Genomic DNA, 18,492 nt, shown 5'->3' with positions numbered 1-18,492 from the left:
AGCCAGTTATTTTGACTATAATAATGCAGCATGTGAATACAAATTTTGTAAATGTATGTATCTTAATATTTCCATTTTATGTTACTTTGTATTTCTACTTCGCTGGACTTAAATTATTTGGTATTTTGTACAGTATTTACTTTACAGCAATAGTAATTAGTTACATTTCAAGTTGAGATCTAAATACTTGGTTGCTATTACAGATCAGTCCAGAGGGTGACCCATATGCCGAAAGGCTACGGCAAGGGTCTGGGTTCAGTTCCGCCCCAGGCCATTTCCTGCATGTCATTTCCAGTGTTCTCTGCCCCTCTCTTCCTGTCTGCTTTACTGTTCTGTCATAAAATGAATTAAGACCAAAAAATACAACAAACACACAGGAAATAATAATGAAGAGTGGTTTTAAATTAAACTACCCAGTGGAACAAATACAGCTCGCAAATAAAGTAAACAAAACAACAATTTAATCATGAAAAACTGACAATGGTCTTTATTATGTAAGTTCATATTGTTGGTCATTAGTATTTACACTTATTTAAAAAAAAGAAGAAGTGATTTTTCACAGGACTCACCCAAGATTAGCTTGTAGGACCACATACTGAAGCAATCACTTCCACTTTGATTTTATCAGTCTCTCTTGTTTCAGTTTGTGAGCGTTTATTTATGCCCAGCTCTCTGAAGGTTGATGTCCGGACCTTCACAGGGCCATCACAGCACCCTAATTCTTTTCTTTTTCAGACATTTAGCTGTAGATTTGCTGCTATGGTTGGGATTATTGTCACGTTGCATGATCCACTTTTGGCCAAGCTTTAGCTGACAGACAAATGGCTTCATATTTGACTCTAGAATACTTTTCTATACAGAGGAGTTCACGGTCAACTGAATGACTGCAATGTGCCCAGGTCTTGTGACTGTAAAACAAGCCCAAATCCTTATCTGTACACCGTCGTGTTTGACGGCTGGTTTGAGGTATTTGCGCTGATATGCTTTGTTGGGTTTTCTCCTACTTGACATTGTGCATTATAGCCAGAAGTCTTGCAGTTAGTTCAGATGCAACTTTGCAAAGCTTTTAGACACAGAGAAGAGGCAGTGAGTTTGCTGGGATGTCCACTTTTTGAAAGATTGTGGCATTGTGTTAACACACACCTCAGTGCTCCAGAAAACTGCCTTGACTTGAGTTAATCAAGTGCAGTTTATCAGCAGCACTTTGCTACTACTTACCCTCTTAATTCCTATGGAAGCAGTAAGGATGTGCTTAGTTTTTCACAGCAGTCCTGCTACTTTATTTAAGTAAATAATTAGAGCGCTTCCTTCACTATTAGGTGATAGACATAAAAATGCATGCACAAACGTGTGAACTCATCATTTGGTAACAAGGGTTTTGGGGGCTCTCACTGAGAGTGTGGTGGAAAACAGTAGGTGCATTTCATGTTAGTGCTACACAAAAACACCCCAGTGCTTTCAGTGGTGTTCCACCTCTCTGTTTGCTGATACGACAAAAAGTGTAAGGAAAGCGAGGGTATGGGGGAGCCAGGTTTGAATGACATGGTGTTGCTGCCATGACTGTTGTTCACTGACCCACAAAATGCAGGCCCAGCCCCCAGTGTGAAGTACTTTTGTGTTGTCATCACCCTCAGAAGCCCGGGACCTGTGATGGGAGGTGTTTGAGCACCCAGAGGGTTGAGCGATCTGAGACGGCAGTCCACTCTCCAGAAGGACACATGCTCTGTTAGGTGGCTAAAAAGAAGCCTGTATTGTAATGAAAGCATTTGCATACTTTTGTATTAGAGAGGGTATTAACCTCTGACACCTTTGAGAACTGGTTGACAAGAGGCCACTTCTCACAGTCTAAGCGTTAACACACTTGAAAATAACACCTAAGCGTACCTCAGTGTGTATCAAAATCAATAAAGAGAGGAGGAAAAGGTCTGCTTAAGTTTTTGAGATTGAAGTTGGCTTCAAGTGGCCGTTCACCCTCAACAGAGTGTTGGAGGATTTGAAAATGAGAGATCTTGTGGATCTTAAGCATGATGTTGGCTCTTTGAGACTGAAAACCAGACCAAATGTTTTTTTTCTTAAAGAGAGTTGCAAAACTAAAGTCTCTTGTGTTGAGTGACTGACATGAAGAAAGTGTTTGGGGAGTCATTAACAAATTGCAGATGGAGAGAAACCAAACGGAGTGACATTTAGAATACTTTTTTGAAGTGAAAAAACAGTGAAAAAAGTTCACTGTTAATTGTTGTAAGCTGTAAAAATAGCCTAAAAGAATTACTCTTATCAGCCCAAAATACAATTTGATTTATAAGCAATTGAAGGAGGGTGGTTTGAAGGTCAGAGAGTCGTAACTCAACCTGCACTTAACTTGTTAATCTATTTCTTTCAGTGGTATCTTTCATTTTGTCTGTTGTATGATTAATGGCCGTGTACGGTAGAGTTGGACAAGACATTGTCCGACTCTTCAGTTGAATTTTTTTTAAAGGGGTCTTTGTGAGGACCGTTGGCTGTGTATGGCTCTAAGCCTGAGGGGCTCTTCTCTCCAAGTACATGCTGCTTCACAGAGAAGACTTGACTCTGAAATTCCTCCAGATAAGAGTTGCTAGGTGATGTTATTGTTAGATCTTCTTTGTGGTCGCATATTCATATCCAAATTGTAAGGTTCTTTATGAGGACTGTCTCATTAGTAGTCATATATTCATACCAGACCACCCCCCTACTTGACCCCTCCTTTACAAGTCGTGGGAAAGACAAGCCCTGGATGGGATGTGGAGAAGGACTCAGGCAATTACTTGGACGATGGTCAACTTAAACTCACTTTTAAAAAGGCCAAAAACATTTGTAGTATATTATTGACATTTAATGGAAACATTTGCAATCAATGTCAAAAAATTCCAGAACATAATAAAACATTGGCTATATATTATTAGTATCTTTTTTTTTAGACAAGATTGAACATCAAACATAGCAAGAAAGAAAAGAGAGAAAAATAATTAGCTGTTTATCTACATAGGTTGATGCTTAATCTTTAACTGAATTCCTATATCATGTGCAAAACTCTAAAGCTACATTAGCAACAGATGGAAAGAAATAAAAACAGTTTAATGCAAATTTTGAACCCCCCTCCCCCCAAAAAAAACCCCCAAACAAACCCCCAAACAAATTAAAGCTAATTTTATATGTATTCTTTGTTAAAATTTGCTTAAAGCATGGCAACTATAGTATAATTAGGAAGAGATAACATGCATTAGTTCTCCCTGTAGTAAGTACTTTAAAAGACACTTTTATAGATATAACTCCAACACAATATGTTTGAGATGGGATTTAAAGATCAGATGTAAATTTAATATGTCTTAAATTTGTGTAGACCCATTTGTTGACATTGGTGAAACATACTAAAATGCCATTTGCACTACTGTTTTGCACAGTATTTTACTTCAGTATCATTTTTAATTTGAACAACTTATTCATTATGAAAAACAAACCATATAAAATCCAATGTACAGTCAATAAATAAATAATAGGCATTAGGTAGGCTATTGAAGCACAAACATCAAGAGGCTGCCAGGATTATCGGTGCAAAAGTGTAACAATAGGAATAGACGCTGAGTTGTAGGATAATTGGTATTGTTAGTATGTGTGTTTGCATATTAATATTTATGTTTATACTTAACACATATATGATCAACAATAATTAATAATAAGTGTGCATTTACCCGGCTTTAACGCTGACAGAAACTGAGAGATATAAGCTATAAACATTAAACTGATTAAACCAATATTTAAAGAAGGAGTAATAGTTGAAGAAGAATCTCTCGTTCTCAATGAAACAGGTGCTTCAGACGCCTAGCCCCAAACGCCAAATATGGAAGACTTCCACATTCCAAAAGACAAGGGGGGCGGGGCGATGACGCCACCTGTTTCTCAATGGGCTCGAGGGCTGGAGAGCTCGTGCTCAGCCGGTGGAGTGAGGAATTCTGAGAAGTGTAGGCCGAAGGGTGGACGGAGGAGAGAGCGAGCGAGAGAGAGAGACTGTAGGATACACGAACAGGACTTTTAAAAGTTTTATGGAGCCATGGAGCTGCGTGGACTCAACTTATTCTTGTTTTTATTTATTAACCGAGTATTTCTCAGCCTCCAGTCGAAAGAACGTAAGTTACTTTTTCTTTTAAACTACTTTTATAAGAGATTAAAGTTTAGCTCGGCTTTACCGCATCCCGTGAATCATTCGGGTGGAATTTGAACTCTTTGAGTTTTGTCTTTCATTTTTGTCCTTATCAAGGTTTTATTCTTCATTAAAAATAAATAAATAAAATTGTTTCATTGTAATTTTCTTTGTCAGCCAGCTGTTTAAAATCAAGAGCGATGTTTTTTTGATGTCGGTTCGCTATACGGTTCTGGAAACAAATATATAGATTTTTCAAATCTGTTATTACTTTTCTGTTATAGGCCTAAGTCTTATTTTATTTTATTTTAATTTAAAAAAAAATCTTATTACTGATACTGCTAAACCTCGGGGCTAAGGGGCACCTGTTGGACTTTTTAATTCACTTGTGCTGCAGATACATGTATTTCTCTCGTCATGGCAATTTAACTGCCCACGCCTTTCACAGGCGTTATTAGCCCTGAATCCTGAACCTGGAGGACACGGTCAATGAAGTCTTGAATCAAGCCGATATGCTGGATTAAAACGTCAGAAAGCATGGCATGTGCCCCCCATAAAGCTGCTGGCCCCCAGAGATCAATGCAGACAATGTCACTGTATATGCAAAAATAAAAGCACAAAGCCAATAACTAATATAAAGACACACAGTTGTCTTTTCCAGCTGGGAATTAAGTTGGTAAAATTAGTTAGCTGCGCTTTTTTAATTGTCTATCTTAATATCAGTTGATTATGTCCCTGTTGTAACAATTTATTCTTGTTTCTTCCTGCAGAAGTATTGCTGGATATGAGAGCTTCGGGATCAGAGTTGGGATGGTTGACATCGCCATATGAGAATGGAGTGAGTATTTATACCTCAGCAGGCATTTTAAAGACTGCAGGTTCATGGATCTAAGCTGCCTTTCGCTTTGCAGAACGACAAGTACACAAGTTTCTCTTCAAGAATTTGAATCTCGCTTCGTAACAATAACAGAAGGCCTCTCCTTCTCTCACTCTCTCTGCTCATTCAGTCCTCTAAAAAAGCTCTCTGGGAGAGATGGAATGAGTGGCAGCTAGATGAGGTTTGGCACATCTCAGCTTAGTCTTGTGTTAACGCTACCCTTTCATAAAGAACTTATGAATGCAGTTAAAATGTCAAGGCTCAACCTACATTTAAATTTACTGTACCAAAGACAGTTTTACACAATAACAGCAGATTGTTTTTCACTCCAAGCCCAAACCATAAAACCAAATTTTAGGATGATTTTTTCCCTCCCTCTCATGATTCCTTTCTGAATTTAGAGATGACAGAAACAAGATAATGTGTACAATATGAAGAGATGACTAAAAGAAAACACAAAAAGTGTGGTCCATATGTGCAGAACCATCCTTCCTGCCTATCTATAGTTCAGTGGCTTTTTGTCTAAAAAAAGCAACAGGACATGGCCGGTTCCACTGTGTGGGCTACGTTTCTTCTCAAAGATCTGAAGATTGTCGCTGTGTTGGATAGGATTTCCCGTTGTCTATTAAAGCTGACGGTTGCCGTGAAACTTTCTCACGCTTAAAAAGTTTATTTTTAATTTGTACCAGGGATGGATTCTTGTCTTCAACAGTTTGTTTTTTAACCAGCCAGACGTCCTCAGTAATAAGAACTAAATGCCTAAAAGTTTGACTGAAAATTTAAGGATTCAGTGAAGGTACCTAAAGCACTTCTAAAGTGTTCTTCTAATGTACTGGCACAAATTACCTTTCTCCAAACATTTGCCACCTCTTTTTTCCCCCCAACTGCTCCCAAAGTTGTCTAAGTGGGAGAATTGATTTAGTTCCTGAAACCCATTCCCAACTGCTAACATATGAGGTGTTGAATTTTAATGGTTAATCTAGGCTTTTAATCCTTCTGCTTCTCTCTCTTAAAAAACTCTTAATAGCTGCCAATTTTGCTGCCATGCCTTAAGCAGGACTCTGCTCATAAAGCTCATTTAGCTGCTGTAAATGTTAGTTGGTGTTCTACAGTAGTGTTTGCTGGATTTATGTCTCACACACATGCAGGCTTGTGCGTTAGTGGAAAACCACACACGTCGTGAGCACAGCACATGTCCAGGCCAATAATCCTTAAGCGTGGAAAAAAAAGCTCCAGCTCACTTCTGCACTTTTACAAGCTTCTTAGTAAGCATGAAAGAAGAGGTGTCTCATCAATGAAAGTGGGGTTTTTTTTGGAAAGAACAAAGCTTCTACTTATTTCCTGAAAAGATGCCTTTTCTCCTTTCATCACTGTGTGCGACTTTACCCCTTACACTGATCCCTTTTGCTGTCTCTTTATCTTCTTCTGTTCTGCAGTGGGAAATTGTCCAGACGGTGGTGAATGGCACACTTTTCTACACTTACAGTGTTTGTAGCATAGAGACTACAGAACAGGATAACTGGCTGCGCACGACGTTTATTCAGCGGCGCCCGGGCACAAGCCGTGTCTCTGTGGAGCTCAGTTTTGTCGTGCGAGACTGCAACACTTTTGGTGGTGCATCTGTTGCCTGCAAAGAAACCTTCAATCTATTCATCTCAGAGGCTGATGCCGATGTGGGAACGAACTTCCGTAAAGGACAGTTCCGCAAAGTGGCCACCATTGCTCCCGACGAGGTCACTCAGGGCCGGGTGCTAAGGGTGAACACAGAGACAAAGACTGTGGGGCCGCTGTCAAAGAAAGGCTTCTACCTGGGTTTTCAGGATGTGGGCGCTTGTGTGGCGCTGCTCTCTGTCCGAGTCTACTACAAGACATGCCCATCCACCGTGCAGAGCTTGGCAGTTTTCCCGGAGACGGTGGCAGATGCTCTCAGGGAGGTTGAGGGAGCCTGCGTAGAGAATGCCATCAGCCAGGCCACCCCGCGCATCTACTGCACAGCTGAGGGTAAATGGGTGGTTCCCGTGGTTCAATGCCAATGTCTCGCAGGCTACGAAGCCACAGGAGACTCCTGCCAAGGTAAGCACTGCCAGAAATATGCAACACTCTTGTGTGAGACGTGTTTGTGTTTTTCTGTGAGTTGCAGCAAATGAAACGCCTTCAACCACTTACTTGTCATGGTGGAAATAATGAGTGCACGAGAATGTGAATTGTGTCTTTGTTTGCTTCAAAGTCTTGTGCAAAAAAAGGCTCCATATCATACTGTAGGCAAGGTACAGCAGGCAGGGCTGGGCATGGGAAGAAACGGATATCCAAACCTGTTTTGTTAAGCTTTTAAGGCAATCAAACATTTCTCCATATCACATTTGGTCACTTTCCCACTTATGCCTCATCTTTATTGTCTTTATTTGCTAATGGCACATTATTTCCCCTGCCTTCCACTCAGGTCTCAGGAATGAGGCTTGGATGAGACATTAGTTTATGGATAGCTCAGTGACTTTAGGTGATAATGTACAATAAAAGAAGCCAGTGACTTTGATTGTGTTACTACACTGGAAGCTTTTAAGTGCAATTAAGAGTGGAAACGTAAAACAAAACAGATTTTTGTTAGCAAAAAATAATTTATTTCCAATTCAAAAAACAAAAAATAGCTTTCATCACAATTATATTTCCTTTCAGTGGATATACATAGCTTTTAATCATTTAATTGTTAAAAAAACCCCACATAATTTTAAACCTAAGGAGGTGTTGCCGACTTAACCAAGGCCAGGTAAAGTGTGCAAAAAGTTTGTGGTATGTACCGACTTGGAGGAAGACAGCGTGTGCGTAAAGTCAGTACAAAAACACACAGCTGTGGGGTTCATAGTGTTTGTGCTCATGCTGGTCATGCAGAAGTTGGCCTGTGCGTTGGCATTCTGGGGTGTGGTGCACTGGACTGTCTGGAGGAAACGTGGGAGGAGAGAGGCTGCAGAGAGAAAAGGAAGGAGGAAGGGCACGATAGGCTGTGGGGATTTCTGAAAGGAATTCTTTTATCCTGGCGTCACCTACAGAAGTGACTGACTACAGGAAGGGCCGGGTGAATGTGAATGTGTCAGAATGACTACCTGAGTGGTATGTCTTCTCCTCGCAGGCATTTGTTTTGAGCAAGTTGCTAAGGAGACAGGAACCACAGATTACAGGGAAGAGGTTGACACGCCTGTTATAGGTTAGCCTGAGTCAAGCTGCGGTTTATGACTCCCGATGGTCTGAGCCACCTTGCCTGGCAGAGATTGGTTTCATTTTGAGTCTTTTCCAAGAAGAGCACATATTAGTCATACCAGGTGACAGAATTAAACGGTCATTAAGATAGCCATCCATCAAAAAATAATTTTTTGAGTGAAAAATCTTTGGATTTTTAACTTCTGGTCATACAAACAAAGACATTTAATAGCTGTGAAACATTTTCCACCATTTTTCACATTATATTAATGGAACAAATAACTGACTGGGAGCTCTTCAAAGCATGAATCCTATTTATGGGTTAGGGAGTTGCAGGAATGTTGCAGCCTGAGCCAAGCACCTGAAACGTTGGCACAAGAAGGCAGGAAATCTTTATCACTGCAATAATTGTTTAAGTTTCTTTGTATAAATAAACAATGCTGTAGCTTCTTCTAATATGAAAAAAACAAACAAACAAAAAACCAAAGCCTTATTCCATTTTTTTGCGATAACTAGAGAAAATGATATCCTAAGAGGCCTCAAAGTAGCCTCGAAGAGTCCAACTGCTATGGGAAAAGGAAGTAAAGTGAGATGAGGAGGAATGCTGACTGACACAAATAAGCAGGTTGCCCGTGTTTTGAGTCAGAGGGTGGGGAGTGCGCCGACAGTTGGTGTGTGAGGGATGTTAGCTTCGTGGCCGCTTAGTTAGGTGTGGAGTGTAATTTGGTCAAAAGGATTAGTAGAGCAACAGGACAGCTGTTAGCCAATGACATGCTCCTCTTTTTGCTCTTTCATCCGGTTGTTAACACACGCAACGAGCTCCCTAATCCATGTTCCCACTCATTAGAACAATGGGCCGGCACAAAGAGTGAAAAACGGATTCAATTAACAGATGCATCAGTGCGGAACATAAGTCCTTTTCACATGCATGGCAGTCAAAGAGAACCTGGAACAATTGGAAGCACATTTTTCCATCAACAAGTGAAGATAAAAGTTGGGCAAAAGTTTTATTTTTTCTTTAACTAGCCTTTTTAAACATGAGCAAAACACGTTTTTAAGCCAAAACTAAAATGCTGAAGTACTGACATGAGAATCTGAAAGTTTGCATTAATGATGTTTGTATTCTTGCACGGCACACATGCTGCTATTTGTGAGCTATATAATGAGGAATACAACATATTTATAGCACCACTCTGTCCAATTTCAGAGACAATAGATGAATGGGGCTGGGGTTTCTTTGGTACGTGACAAAGGTCCTGCTGCTCCAGCTCAAGATAAAATGGGCTGGCCTCCTTTTCTTATGCGGAGGGGAAAAAAGAAAAACCCTCAGCTACACCCCCACTGCCGCCAAGTGACTCCCCAGAGAGAACTTCTGTTGGTGCTCCAGACCTTTACCCCATCCCCCATCTTCTATCCATTCATCTCTATCCCTCCTACTCAATCTCAGCCTGCACCTTCGCCTCCAATGCAGCAGTAGTTGGGGTGCAAAGGTCCTTCTGCTTTGGCATCTTCAATCCAGGGTTCACTCAATTTGTTTTTTTTCTTTGACCACCAGCACAGGAGCCAGATGAAAGACTGCACCACAGGGAGACTGCAGAATCAAACCAGAGACAGGAGCTCTTTCATAGGATAAATTCTATTTTTCTAACAGTGCTCTGAGGGCTTACCTCAGTTAGAAAATATGTGCATCTGTATCCATGAAAGAGCAAAAAATCCTATTCCTGTCCAGCTCTTCCTCTTTCCTGATTCAGAATGGCTCGCTGTAATTTGTGACTGATGTCGGGGGTTAGCGGAAGGAAGGAAGAAAGGGAGGAAACATCAGCCTCAGACGGAGTTGCAGTTCTAACCCCGCGCTCTGATTTTTGTCCTGTCTGCATGTTCGTTAACCTCTCATGCCCTGGAAGGCTGTTTATCTATGTGGCGAAATGCCCGCTACAGCATTGCAGCAGTGTCCAATGTGCCATTTCCTTTGGCAAGACTGTAAATATGAACTGCCAGAGAATATGAGCCAGGGGTTCACAGGGGAAGGGAAGATCAGATCACCTGATGGATTTAATGCTGTCATCCGGTTGACACTGGCAGTGCGACCTGAGATTAGGCCTCAAGGCAAAACAGGCGAGTGAAGGCAGATCGTCAGGGAAATCCCTATTCATTCCTCTGGGTACAAAGACTCTGTTATTATGGGTTACTCACAACAAATGCTTCCTGTCGGGTGGAAATGGCTGGTAACACAGAAAGAGCCTTATTGTTTGCATTTTGATCAGTCATTCCTTCCTGTGTTTGTCTGATTCATATGTCATGTTTAAACCAACACACACCTTCTCCCCCTCTCTCTCACACACAGCATGCAAACCAGGGTACTTCAAGCCATCTGTATCGAATGACTTCTGTCAGGTTTGTCCCGATAACACCAAGCCCTCTGCTTCCGGAGCCAGTGAATGTCTGTGTGAAGAAGGTTTCTTCCGGGCTCCTTCAGACCCTCCTACATCTGCCTGCTCCGGTAAGACCCCGACTCAGATTTTTAAAAAAATTACTTTTATCACATGGAAAGCATTTTCAAGTATTTTTCTGACTGTTATGCGTCATTTATTTATTTCCTTAGCTCCACCTAGTGCCCCTCGTGACCTTACCTCCATGACTCTGCCAGGGGAGGGCAAGTTGCAGCTGTTCTGGAGCCCACCACTGGTGACTGGGGGTCGCAGTGACCTTATGTACAGTGTGGTGTGCAAACTCTGTGACGAGGCCTCTTGCATCCCCTGCGGCGAGAAGATCCGCTTTGAGCCAGGACCTACGGACCTGCAGGACCCCACGGTTGTTGTTAGTGACCTGGACTCTCATCTCAACTACACGTTCACTGTAGAGGCTCAAAGTGGTGTGTCGCAGTTCAGTGCCGAGAGGCCCACTGCAACCATCACCACTGCTCTGGACTACACAGGTGAGCTTTTCTTTTTCGAACATTGGCTTTATATGATTATTGTTTTGGGGCTGTATGTGTGGCAACCACTGTTGTATGGTAAACACTGCAATGTGACATATTCTGTAATATTAATGACCTATTCCCATAAAGTCATCTTTCATACATCTTCTGAGAGCAGGGGTATCCAGGTTCCTAAACCGAAGAGTAGGGTTAAAAGAGTGACAAACTTTGGAGCTATTTTCATGTAATATCAGAGCTATAAATTAAAGGGTTTTGCAAAAGACAGACTCAATCCAGAGAGAGGACTTCAGTCTGACCCACTGAATCCCAGAGGCTTTCATCTCCACATGTCCTTTCCAAAGACTATGATTAGTCACTAACCATTATTTTGCTTTCTGTCTCGCCAACCGTTAGATCCCCCCAAGGTGACGGAGATCCATCTGGATGATCGCAGCCCCACCAGTCTGTCTCTGTCCTGGACTCCTACTCGCCGACCTCCAGCCCACATCAATCATCGCTATGAGCTTATGTACCGCAGAAAAGTATGATGGAGAGCTTTGGGCTCTTTTGTTTTTTTTTTCCCCTCCCTTTTTCAAAATCGAGGCTGTTTTTTCATTTCAAATTCTAATCCATTTTCCTTTTCCTTTCTTTTTTTTATTTTTTTTATTTGTAGGACGACAGTACCGAGGGTGATGTGACCACCTACAAAGTCCTAATTTTGGACAAAAGCTTTGTGCAGATTGATGGTCTCATCCCAGCCACTACTTACACATTCAGGGTCCATGCTCTGGGCCCCGAAGGCAACCCTGGCAGCTACAGTGCCGACCACGATTTTAATACTTTTCCATTAGGTACCAGCAGCCTTAAAATCTGCAGTAGCCAAAACAGTTTCTCAAACGTCTCTCTATACATTCGGATATTTTAATTACTTGAGTTGATACAGGTCTGTATTTCTGTCATTTATACAGCTGAGCCTCAGTTTGGGAACAAGCCCACCATGGTGATGGTAGCTGTATTCGGAGTAGCGGTTATTCTGCTTGTTGTGGTGGCTGGCCTGCTGCTGCGCAAACGGTTGGTAACTGTACACTTCATATGCACGGTCAATGTGTGTGTCATTCAGATAAATATTATCTACAGCCATGCAAACTGTGTGATTATGTGCCACAAGTTCAAGTAAATGAAGGATACTCTGGCGTGACAGCTCAGGGAGAGGTTATGAGTAATAGCTGGTGCTGCTATTGAATACACCCTTTGTCTTTGTCAGCTCAAGCTGACCTGCAATTGTTAAAAAAGCCACTCTGTATTCTGCCTAGTCCTCTGGTGATTAATCTTGTTTTCCTCTCAGGAGACTGAACGCTCGTAGGCGAGGAGGACCCGAGGATCCCTACTTTTCAACAGGTTAGCAAAACAAGGCTGCAGTAAGAGTCAGAAAGTAGGTTGACTATTGAAACTGTAGGCTTATTTTTTGATTATGATCTTCTCACCAGATCAACATAAACCTCTCAAGACGTACATTGATCCACATACCTATGAGGACCCTAATATTGCCATCCACAAGTTTGTCACCGAAATTGACCCCAGTGTGATCGGCAAACAAAAAGTCATCGGTGTAGGTGAGTAGGTGTTTTCAAATCTCCTTCATTCCTTCAGTTTCATGAAATCTCAGATTGGACTTTCTAACATTTCCACCTGCTGTTTGACTGTCAATCAGGAGAGTTTGGGGAAGTGTTTCGGGGTGTAATGAAGATTCCCGGGAGAGGCGAGGTGCCTGTAGCAATCAAGACCCTCAAGCCAGGCTACTCGGAGAAACAGAGGCAGGACTTCTTGAGTGAGGCCACCATCATGGGTCAATTCTCACACCCAAATATCATCCACCTGGAGGGAGTTATCACCAAATGTGAGTCAATGTTCTCAAAAGCCGACATATATGTTAACTTCTTGTACTCATTTCCTCCATTAAACATATTTGTGTTTATATTCTCAGTTAAACATGCCATGATAGTGACTGAATACATGGAGAACGGAGCTCTCGACACATATCTGAAGGTAGGTGCATGCTAGTGGAAAAGTAGCTTCATTAATTAATCATCACTTTCTAATCTTTCTATTCTCAGAAAATGTACTTAAGGGTTAAGATAAACATTTCTGGCACCCTTTCTGTGTGTAACTTGAAATTAATTGAACTTTGTTATATTGGATTAAATGAATATATGTCTATATATATTATAATTATATAATTAATTTGGCTTGAGCCTGACTCACTTTTATGTACAAACAGTATACACAGTACAAAGAAAAACAGACAAATGAAACTACAACATTTTTTTTATCTATGCTCTTATGTTATATCATCCGGCTCTTTCCACATTTTGTTTCATTCCTCTACATTTCCTCAGTAAAAACAAGAATGACAAAGAAAAAACAATAATATCACAATTATTTTTTGTTTATTTTAGGGCCGTGATGGAGAGATTCCCCCGTACCAACTTGTGGGAATGCTGCGTGGAATAGCCGCTGGCATGAAGTACCTCTCTGACATGAACTATGTCCACCGTGACCTGGCAGCAAGAAACGTTCTGGTCAACGGCAACCTGGAGTGTAAGGTGTCTGACTTTGGATTGTCACGTGTGCTGGAAGATGATGCTGAGGGCACCTACACAACCAGAGTAAGTCTAACAGCTACATTTCACAATGCAAACGTAGCAAAAGAGAGCTAAACTGGATATTTTTTGTCCAGTAAGAAATGCCTTATTGTTAACTGTATTTCCACTATTAAGTATCCAGTCTGTCAGCATCTCCTGTTTCCACTCTTTTCACCCATTAAATATGATTTGTTAATGTTTTTTTCTGTCAGGGAGGTAAAATCCCCATCCGCTGGACTGCTCCAGAGGCCATCGCATACAGGAAGTTCACCTCGGCCAGCGACGTGTGGAGCTTTGGTATTGTCATGTGGGAAGTCATGGCATTTGGAGAACGGCCCTACTGGGACATGAGCAACCACGAGGTATGTTTCATTTGTCACTTTTCGTGGAGATGAGGGATTGTTTTGGCCTGTGAGGGTCAAACTTTAATGTATATCAGCGGTGAGAGTCTGTGTGAGCTATGCGGTAATAGAAAGTTGCCAGACATCCAGTGTAGTCTCCAACCGTCCTCTTCAAATCTACTGTTAATGTCAACATATGAGCACAGCAGTTTATTGTAGCAATGGCAGGCAGTGGTCTATGATTAATCTAAGCACTGCCTTCACTCCTTCCCAGGTCATGAAGGCTATCAACGAGAACTTCAGGCTTCCTGCTCCAATGGATTGCCCATCCGCTATCTACCAGCTCATGCTCCAGTGTTGGCTGCACGAACGCTTAAAGCGACCTCGCTTCTTAGACATCGTCAACTTTCTGGACAAACTTCTCAAAAGCCCAGAATCCTTAAAGACCATCGCAGACTTTGACCCACGGTATGAACACAATAAATAACAGGGAGGAATGTGCCATCTATCTTTTTTTTTTTTAATCTTTAAACAAAAACAGGAGGAAGTGTAACACGTTGCTTTACATCTTGTTTATTTTATCTGTACAAATACAGATAGGTGCGTTTGTGTGTGTATGCATGGGTGGAATTATTTCTTGGCAAGAAACACCGAGTCTCTGCTGGTTGTTATCCATTTATTTTCTTTTGATAAGTAGTTCTTCATAAAACTACTGATCTTGTTTTTACATCTCCAAAAATTCAAACCATTTGGGGAAAGTGTTAAAAGAAAGTGATTATGCTAACTTCCAACTTCATAGTTTTTAGTAGCTTTTAATTGCTCACAGTGCAAAATAATCCTTAATTATGTTATACCGAGCCTTAGTGCAGATCCTCAGTTCACCTATTGTCCTAAACAAGCCAGCTTTTCTTCTGATTTCTTCTGATTGGCTGCCCCCCATAAATAGTGCTTAAACAACAGCTCACAGCCAAAGCAGTGTGCCTGAGCTGACCACATTAAGGATATTTGCTATCAGTAAAATTGGTACAAAGGTCAATGGAAAATACTCTGTGAAACTGAGCCTGAACTTTCAGCACAGAGGGATTGGTTGGACGCTATTTGAAACTGTGGCCTATGTTTAATATAGAAAGCATCACAGGCCATATTTAGAGAAAATAAAGAGACTGTAGTGGATTGTAAAGTTACACAACTCACAGCTTGTAAGTGGACTTTAAAACAGTAAAGCATGTTGTCTCCTGTTCAAACATCATCACATGTACTCAGCTTACATAAACACGCTGTTTATGAGTAATCCAACTACATTTTGTTCCTCACAGCGTCTCCATCCGGCTGCCCAGCACCAGCGGCGGCGACGGCACCATGTTCAGATCGGTGCCCGAGTGGCTGGAATCCATCAAAATGAGCCAGTACAAGGAAAGCTTCGCTCGCGCTGGGATAACGACCATGGAGCAGGTGCTCGCTTTGAGACATGAGTAAGTGCACACATGGCACAGGTGCAGCCTCCGTCATGCTCTACTAACTTATCCGGCACCGTTGCACATTTTTTCAGTGACACAGAGAAAGTATCCGACTGTCAGCCTGAACATTTGTTAACCAGCGTGCGAATGCATGAGCACTCTGCTCCGCCTCTGCCACTCATTTCATTCCACTCATTCTCTGCTGCTGTTACTTCAGCATGAGTGGCTCACAGGCATTTTTTTTCTCAAATATGCCCCATAGCCCTGTCAGATAAACCCAAGTAACCATTTAATGACGACATCGCTTTAAACAAAACATTTTAAACCCATTTGAAATAATAAACGATAGTGGTTTGGTTCATTTGTACATATTTTTTGTGTAGGTACAACTTTTATATTACCCTTAAGCCACCTATATGAACTGTCTTTGCCTTTAAAGGAGTTAAAACACCCTGACAATGTGTCCACATACACCACCGCTCTGCTGTTTTTTCTGTCGTATCCATCCTATGTTCATGAGATACTTATGTGTCATTTTCAGAGACATCAGGAACATCGGAGTGAGGCTGCCCGGTCACATGAAGCGGATAGCATACAGCATCCTGGGCCTGAAAGACGAGACGAGCTCCCTCAGCGTGTTCGCCGTGTGATCTAAGCATTCCTTCAAATCAAAGTGCACTGACCGACCATGCCATTTCACTCACGGAAGACAAGGACTGAAGTGGAGGGGCTGAAACTGAGCTACACTACAGGGTCTTTTTTTTTTTTTTCTTCCTGTGGTGCAGTGTGGTATGACTGAAAGGGACCCTCAGAAAGGACTCAAACTGAGAAAATTTATGTACTTAATAAAAGAAAAGTAATTTATCTTTATATAAAATTGTTTATAATGTCGAATATAAGCAAGTTATGCAATGCAGTAAATAAAACGATATAAATGAGGGCCAAATGTGGGATAATGTAAGTATGCTCGGCCCTGCATTTCCTGAAAGACTCAAATATCTAAGGCTCTTCAATGATAAAGAGCGACTTCTTCGAAGCACTCAGCATCCTGCCGGTGATTCTGAATCCTTAAATTTGTTTTGTTTACTTCTTGTGATTAGTGAGACTTTCTTTTAAATTAGGAATTGTTATTCCTCTCAGGGCAAAGAATCACATTCTTATGGTTTGTTTTTTTTAGTTAGTCTCTGTGTCACACCACGCATCTCTTTGTTTGTTTTGTTTACATTACGTCTTAATACAAATGTTCATTTTTTATTTATTATTTATTTTGTATTTATGTCAATTGTTACATGACAGATAACTCTGATCTTGTGCACAGGTGGTGTATTTCGTGTTTAAATAAAATCAGAGTTGCCTTGTGACTGTATCGCTTTCTTGTACTGGGCAGCAGTGAACATGTGTTTTTAGACTCATGGCTGTAGTGATGGCAAGCTTGACAGTCCGCTAAAATAGCTCAACACCAAGCTGGATGGATTGGCGTGAAAGCTGATTCAAACGACTGTGGTCCCTTGGCAATGAATCACCTGCTTTTTTTTAAAAAAAATTTTTTTATAGCAACACAAGCAGGTTGACATTTGTGGGTCAGACAGACGGTTTCAATAACTTCCGGATGGATGACCATGCACATAGTCTTGGTAGACTTTGATCTTCAGCTGAACTTTCAACTATTGCTATCATTAAGTTATAAAAAATATCTCCATCAGCCTCAGATATACTTTGTAGTTACAAGAAAATATTAAATGACATTAATACATAACACCTAAAAGTAAAAGGCCATGTTTTAAAAACATCTTTAATTTAAAACACCAATAAACAGGACATTACTTATCTCTTCTGACCCGACCTTCACAAGGGCAACAGGGGAAAAGAATAAAAGGAAATGGCAAAATAATTACTGTATGCTTCCTTATTGTATTTTGTTGTCATCTGTTTGATTATCTTATATTTTGAAAAATATATAGATAAATATTTAACTGAGAACAGAAGCTGTTAAAGTGTTATGAAGGTCTCTATGGTGGTGTATAATCCCAGAACGATTGCCTGGCTGTTTTGGAAGTTTAATTTAGAATCTCATATAATATCCATCCGTCTTCTACTGTTTGTCCACTTCACCAACCTGGAAGCCATCTGTCATGGGGTGAGAGGTGGGGTACACCCAGAACAGGTCGCCAATCTATCACAAGGCTAGCAGACAGACAGTCACACTCACAGCCAATCTAGAATCACACACTCTAGGGAGGAAGCAGGCACAAGAAGAACATGCAAACTCCACAAAAAGAGGTCCCAGTTGGCCAAAAGATTCAAACCCAGAACCTTCTTGCTGTGTGGGGCGGCACTAACCATTGCACCACCATGTCGGCTGTATAATAGTGCCTCTCTATGCAAAGTATGCAGAAATTTTCTTTGAACTTGAGCATTGTCTCCATTGCAATGATCTTTCCATACTATCCTAATCTCCACTTGTTGTGATCATCTGTTTCTGGAAACCTAAAGCTCAATCAAAATCTATCCTAATCTGCTGTCTGTTCAATCTAAGATGTATTCACTGCTACAGATGTGCTTACATTAAACACACTTCATATTTAAGGCCTGCTACGATGTAGGGTTTGAAGTCGGATGGTGGCTCTGACATAGTGTGACATGCAGGCAGGCGAGCTGCTGTGGTGACCCTTAAAGGGAGCAGCCAAAAGAAGATACTTCATACTTGTCCATATTTGTCTTATTCCATTAGCTCTGCAACAACAGAGAGTGTGAATCAAACCTTCAGTCTCCTTTTCAAAAGGCAAAAGCATTATCATTATGCATCGCAGCTAATAGTTGCTCTGTTTCTAGACTACACTCTAATAACATGTCACACAAGTGTGCTACACAAAAACTGAGGGCATGGTGTGACGGACTTATTCAGTTTTT

At 41.2% G+C, this 18,492-nt stretch overlaps 1 protein-coding gene across 2 annotated transcripts; it reads left to right on the top strand.

The window, feature by feature from the left end:
• Positions 1–3,989: 3,989 nt before the first annotated feature.
• On the top strand, positions 3,990–16,943 carry epha2a (eph receptor A2 a). Of its 2 annotated transcripts, XM_063473873.1 has the most exons (17): positions 3,990–4,142; positions 4,927–4,994; positions 6,470–7,106; positions 10,570–10,725; positions 10,828–11,160; positions 11,557–11,684; positions 11,816–11,993; positions 12,111–12,213; positions 12,488–12,540; positions 12,630–12,755; positions 12,854–13,039; positions 13,127–13,188; positions 13,599–13,808; positions 13,997–14,146; positions 14,400–14,593; positions 15,442–15,597; positions 16,124–16,943. In XM_063473873.1, exons 1-17 carry the CDS (start codon positions 4,067–4,069, stop codon positions 16,230–16,232), a joined length of 2,925 nt encoding a protein of 974 aa, XP_063329943.1. In that variant the 5' UTR covers positions 3,990–4,066; the 3' UTR covers positions 16,233–16,943. The 2 variants fall into 2 exon arrangements, with proteins under 2 accessions (XP_063329943.1, XP_063329942.1); XM_063473872.1 differs by having other exon boundaries at positions 12,854–13,188.
• Positions 16,944–18,492: the final 1,549 nt, after the last annotated feature.

Source organism: Pelmatolapia mariae, linkage group LG5 (assembly GCF_036321145.2).
Source record: "Pelmatolapia mariae isolate MD_Pm_ZW linkage group LG5, Pm_UMD_F_2, whole genome shotgun sequence".
In the NCBI taxonomy this organism is placed as follows: domain Eukaryota; kingdom Metazoa; phylum Chordata; class Actinopteri; order Cichliformes; family Cichlidae; genus Pelmatolapia; species Pelmatolapia mariae.
Note: the sequence above shows the minus strand (reverse complement) of the source record. Positions and strands in the feature narration are given on the sequence as shown.